The sequence below is a fragment of the Pseudophryne corroboree genome, chromosome 11 (genome assembly GCF_028390025.1).
Source record: "Pseudophryne corroboree isolate aPseCor3 chromosome 11, aPseCor3.hap2, whole genome shotgun sequence".
NCBI lineage: Eukaryota > Metazoa > Chordata > Amphibia > Anura > Myobatrachidae > Pseudophryne > Pseudophryne corroboree.
In genome coordinates, this window is record NC_086454.1 from 128,762,969 (window position 1) to 128,769,516 (window position 6,548).

Below are 6,548 nucleotides of genomic sequence, written 5' to 3' on the forward strand. Positions count from 1 at the left end.
ATTGTGGTGCTCAGTATACTACAGTACATTACTAATAGTCCAGTGTCTTGTGCTGCATCTTGTTGCTCAGTGTCAGTTCTCAGTGGTATCCTCATCAGTGCTCAGTATCACTGCTCATTGTCTTGTGCTGCATTGTAGTGCTCAGTAATACTACAGTACATTACTAATATACTAGTCCAGTGTCTTGTGCTGCATCTTGCTGCTCAGTGTCAGTTCTCAGTATTATCATCATCAGTGCTCAGTATCACTGCTCATTGTCTTGTGCTGCATTGTGGTGCTCAGTATACTACAGTACATTACTAATATACTAGTCCAGTGTCTTGTTCTGCATCTTGCTGCTCAGTGTCAGTTCTCAGTGGTATCATCATCAGTGCTCAGTATCACTGCTCATTGTCTTGTGCTGCATTGTGGTGCTCAGTAATACTACAGTACATTACTAATAGTCCGGTGTCTTGTGCTGCATCTTGCTGCTCAGTTTCAGTTCTCAGTAGTATCATCATCAGTGCTCAGTATCACTGCTCATTGTCTTGTGCTGCATTGTGGTGCTCAGTAATACTACAGTACATTACTAATATACTAGTCCAGTGTCTTGTGCTGCATCTTGCTGCTGTAGGGTGCTGTGGTAGTGTCCTGTCACTGTGCATAGGTCATCATCATTCCAGTCACAGTGGTATCTGGTATCTATCTAGTGGTATCTAATTCCAGACATTACCGCCGTCTAATTCCAGATATATTACTGGCATATAATTCCACACACTAAAAAATGGAGAACAAAAATGAGGAGGGTAAAATAGGGAAAGATCAAGATCTACTTCCACCTAGTGCTGAAGCTACTGCCACTATTCATGGCAGAGACGATGAAATGCCATCAACATCATCTGCCAAGGCCGATGCCCAATGTCATAGTAGAGTGCATGTAAAATCCAAAAAGCAAAATTTCAGTAAAATAACCCAAAAATCAAAATTAAAATCGTCTGAGGCGAAGCATAAACTTGCCAATATACCATTTACAACAAGGAGTGGCAAGGAATGGCTAAGGTCCTCTCCTATGTTCCTCATGACTTGTGGTTCAGCTTCACATGACGATGGAAGCACTCATCCTCCCGCTAGAAAAATGAAGAGTTAAGCTGGCAAAAGCACAGCAAAGAATTGTGCATTCTAAATCACAAATCCCCAAGGAGAGTCCAAATGTGTCGGCGGGTGCGATGCCTGACCTTCCCAACACTGGACAGGAAGAAGTGGCTCCTTCCACCATTTGCACGCCCCCTGCAAGTGCTGGAAGGAGCACCCACAGTCCAGTTCCTGATATTCAAATTGAAGATATCACTGTTGAAGTACACCTGGATCAGGATATGGGTGTTGCTGGCGCTGAGGAGGAAATTGACGAGGAGGATTCTGATGGTGAGGTGGTTTGTTTAAGTCAGGCACCCGGGGAGACACCTGTTGTCCGTGGGATGATTATGGTCATTGACATGCCTGGTCAAATTACCAAAAAAAATCATCTCTTCGGTGTGGAATTATTTCAACAGAAATGCGGACAACAGGTGTCAAGCCGTGTGTTGCCTTTGTCAAGCTGTAATAAGTAGGGGTAAGGACGTTAACCACCTCGGAACATCCTCCCTTATACGTCACCTGCAGCGCATTCATAATAAGTCAGTGACAAGTTCAAAAACTTTGGGCGGCAGCGGAAGCAGTCCACTGACAACTAAATCCCTTCCTCATGTAACCAAGCTCGCGCAAACCACACCACCAACTCCCTCAATGTAAATTTCCTCCTTACCCAGGAAAGCCAATAGTCCTGCAGGCCATGTCACTGGCAAGTCTGACGAGTCCTCTCCTGCCTGGGATTCCTCCGATGCATCCTTGAGTGTAATGCCTACTGCTGATGCCGCTGTTGTTGTTGCTGCTGGGAGTCGATCGCCATCCCAGAGGGGAAGTCGGAAGACCACTTGTACTACTTCCAGTAAGCAATTGACTGTCCAACAGTCCTTTGCGAGGAAGATGAAATATCACAGCAGTCAGCCTGTTGCAAAGCGGATAACTCAGGCCTTGACAACTATGATGGTGTTAGACGTGTGTCCGGTATCCACTGGCATCCACCGTTAGTTTACAGGGACTTAGAGCATTGCTTGAGGTAGTGTGTCCCCGCTACCAAATCCCATCTAGGTTCCACTTCTCTAGGCAGGCGATACCGATAATGTACACAGACGTCAGAAAAAGAGTCACCAGTGTCCTAATAAATGCAGTTGTACCCACTGTCCACTTAACCACGGACATGTGGACAAGTGTAGCAGGGCAGACTAAGGACCATATGACTGTGTCAGCCCACTGGGTAGATGTAATGCCTCCTGCAGCAACATCAGCAGCAGCACCAGTAGCAGTATCTCGCAAACGCCAACTCGTTCCTAGGCAGGCTACGCTTTGTATCACCGCTTTCCATAAGAGGCACACAGATGACAACCTCTTACTTAAACTGAGGAACATCATCGCAGATTGGCTTGCCCCAATTGGACTCTCCTGGGGATTTGTGACATCGGACAACGCCACCAATATTGTGCGTACATTACATGTGGGCAAATTCCAGCACGTCCCATGTTTTGCACATACAATTAATTTGGTGGTGCAGAATTTTCTGAAAAACGACAGGGGCGTGCAGGAGATGCTGTCGGTGGCCCGAAAAATTGCGGGCCACTTTCGGCATTCAGCCACCGAGTGCTGAAGACTGGAGCGCCAGCAAACACTCCTGAACATGCCCTGCAATCAGCTGAAGCAAGAGGTGGTAACGAGGTGGAATTCAACCCTCTATATGCTTCAGAGGATGGAGGAGCAGCAAAAGGCCATTGAAGCCTATACATCTGCCTACGATATAGGCAAAGGAGGGGGAATGCACTTGACTCAAGCGCAGTGGAGAATGATTTCCATGTTGTGCAAGGTTCTCCAACCCTTTGAACTTGCCACACGTGAAGTCAGTTCAGACACTGCCAGCCTAAGTCAGGTCATTCCCCTCATCAGGCTTTTGCAGAAGCAGCTGGAGAGATTGAAGGAGGAACTAAAACGGAGCAATTCGGCTAGGCATGTGGGACTTGGAGCCCTTCATTCGCTTAACCAGGATTCACGGGTGGTCAATCTGTTGAAATCAGAGTACTACATTTTGGCCACCGTGCTCGATCCTAGGTTTAAAGCATGCGTTGTATCTCTCTTTCCTGCAGACACAAGTCTGCAGATGTTCAAAGACCTGCTGGTGAGACAATTGTCAAGTCAAGCGGAACGTAACCCGCCAACAGCTCCTCCTTCATTTTCTACCGCAACTGGAGCTGTCAGGAAAAGGATAACATTTCCAAAACCACCCGCTGGCGGTGATGCAGGGCAGTCAGGAGCAAGTGCTGACATCTGGTCCGGACTGAAGGACCTGCCAACGATTACTGACATGTCGTCTACTGTCACTGCATATGATTCTGTCACCATTGAAAGAAAGGTGGAGGATTATATGAGTGACAGCATCACTGTAGGCATGTCAGACAGTCCGTACGTATACTGGCAGGAAAAAGAGGCAATTTGGAGACCCTTGCACAAATTGGCTTTATTTTACCCAAGTTGCACCCCTCCAGTGTGTACTCCGAAAGAGTGTTTAGTGCAGCCGGTCACCTTGTCAGCGATCGGCGTAGGAGGTTACTTCTAGAAAATGTGGAGAAGTTGATGTTCATCAAAATTAATTATAATAAATTCCTCCGTGGAGACATTTACCAGCAATTGCCTCCAGTAAGTACACAGGGACCTGTGATGGTGGATTCCAGTGGGGACAAATTAATACTCTGTGAGGAGGGGGATGTACACTGTGAAAGGGGTGAGGAATCGGTGGCTGAGGATGAGGTGGACATCTTGCCTCTGTAGAGCTAGTTTGCGCAAGGAGAGATTGATTGCTTCTTTTTAGGTGGGGGCCCAAACCAACCAGTCATTTCAGCCACAGTCGTGTGGCAGACCCTGTCGCTGAAATGATGGGTTTGTTTAAGTGTGCATGTCCTGTTTATACAACATAAGGGTGGGTGGGAGGGCCCAAGGACTATTCAATCTGGCACCTCTTTTTATTTTATTTATCTTTGCATCATGTGCTGTTTGGGGACTATTTTTTTGAAGTGCCATCCTATCTGACACTGCAGTGCCACTCCTAGATGGGCCAGGTGTTTGTGCCGCACACTTGGGTCACTTAGCTTAGTCATCCAGCAACCTCTGTGCAAATTTTAGGACTAAAAATAATATTGTGATTTGTGAGGTGTTCAGAATAGACTGGAAATGAGTGGAAATGATGGTTATTGAGGTTAATAATACTATAGGATCAAAATTACCCCCAAATTCTATGATTTATGTTTTTTATGGTTTTTAAAAAAAACAAACCTCTGGAATCCAAAACTCATCTGAATCCGACAAAAATTTGAAAGGGAGGTTTTGCCAAAATGCGTCCGAATTCAAAACATGACCGCGCATCTGAATCCAAAACCAAAACACAAAACCCGAAAAGTGTCTGGTGCACATCTCTAATTTTAAAGTATATCAGCAAAAATGAAATACATACAATGCACTTCTTGTTGTTTATGTGCACATTTTCTAAAACCTCTTTTTATTGTGTCTTAAAGTACCTTATAATATTCACTGATAAGTCTTAAAAATAAAAGCACATTTTCACTGCAGAAAAAATGACATTACATTGCCACTTTATCATGTTCTGTTTATTTCTTTAACAGTGACCATAATTCTGAGAAACGTCTACTCTGCAAGAAATTTGCCATACTGGTCCAGTGTTTGTACTTAATGAAATGGAGTATTCAGGAAATACACTGTCTATGAAGAATTATTTTATATGTATTGCACAGTTGTGCCTTTCAGCCATTTTGTTTATATTATATAACAATATAGGTGGCTCTGCAATTATTGACACAATTAAAAATGTGGATCCTAACCTGGAACCAGCTGAACATACTCAAATTATCCTGGTTTGGACGTGGCCATTTCGTAATAAATTTCCCCTAAATGACTGTCCATCCTACCTTAATATTAGTGGATGCTTCTATACAGCTAACAGAACCTTGTATTCTTCAGCAGATGCGGTTGTTATCCATCACAGAGATGTATGCTACTCTAAAAAACTACTTCCCCATATGCCAAAACCCCAAAACCAGTACTGGGTATGGTTTAACAAGGAGTCCCCATCTCATAGCCTAAACTTACACTTTTTGGACAATCTCATCAATCTGACCATGTCCTACAGGGCTGACTCTGATATAGTCTCACCTTATGGCTTGTTGGAGGAGAATAAAGAAGAAGATAACTTCAATATCCCACCAAAGACTAAGCTGATGGCCTGGACAGTCAGTAATTGGAAACCAAACTCTAGCAGGGTGCATTATTATGAGCAGCTTAAGACATTTTTAACCATTGACATATATGGAAGTAAGCATAAACCTCTGCCCAGAAGTGGACAGCAGCAAATACTTTCCAAGTACAAATTTTATCTGAGCTTTGAAAACTCAATTCATGAAGACTACATTACAGAGAAACTGTGGAGGAATTCCCTCACATTTGGCATTGTACCAGTTGTTATGGGACCCTCTCGTGAAAACTATGAGCGTTTTATTCCAAAAGACTCTTTTATTCATGTAGATGACTTCTCCACAGCCCAGGAACTGGCTACATATATTTTAAAGTTGGACAGCGATGACAAAGCCTACCAGCAATATTTCCACTGGAGGTCCAGACTTCATCCTATTGCAATCACTAATTCGCAGGATGCTTACTGTAGAGTATGCAAAGCAATAAAAGAAGCTCCTAAACATAAAACTATTTCAAGACTTGGAGATTGGTACAAGTAATTTAGTGGTCTATTCATGAAACAGTAAAAAGAGTGGAGAAGTGAGCCAGTGCAGAAGTGTGCATTCTATAAATTTATACATAAGTAGCAGTTGATTGGTTACCATGGGCAAATTCTCCACTGGCTCACTTCGCCACACTTTTTACTGCTTCATGATAAGACCCCTTAAAGCCTTGGGTTATTATTAAAATAAGTGTGATAAAAGGACTTTAACATGTACCATGTATTTACCAATTCAAAGAAATTACTGTCTCACCCAACTTTAGCAGGAATGTTGGGCACATAATTCCCGAGCTGCAGCATTTAGATTCCCAAGTCCCAAGCTGCAGAATCTAACTGCAGTATTAGTTTGATCCAGCGACTTAGAGATTGGGTTAGTTTCCACTGAGCATGTGTAAGATATACAAATGGGTGATAACTCCCAAAATGTGTTCAATTCAGGCTACATGTATGTGTATACTCCAAATAAGGGTGTCACCACACCCAGCAAAGCTTCACAAATATAGTAAGTGATTGGATACAGCGGAACTCAGGGAGGAAAGGGGGGAGAAAATGGAGGTTGGTGGTGTGGGGAGGGTAATTTGAGAGGATAAGGGTAGGGAGAAGGGGAGGTGAAATGGATTGTATGACAGTGTAGTGCTCTGTTGTATCAAAGTTGTATAAATGAGAGTAAAACAAATGCTAT

The 6,548-nt window shown here is 43.6% G+C and overlaps 1 protein-coding gene across 1 annotated transcript; it reads left to right on the forward strand.

Annotated features, from left to right (window-relative positions):
* Positions 1–4,811: 4,811 nt before the first annotated feature.
* Positions 4,812–5,864, forward strand: LOC134970014 (4-galactosyl-N-acetylglucosaminide 3-alpha-L-fucosyltransferase FUT5-like). The gene has a single exon (XM_063946130.1). The coding sequence runs from the start codon at positions 4,812–4,814 to the stop codon at positions 5,862–5,864; it is 1,053 nt and encodes a 350-aa protein (XP_063802200.1).
* The last annotated feature ends 684 nt before the right edge of the window (positions 5,865–6,548 follow it).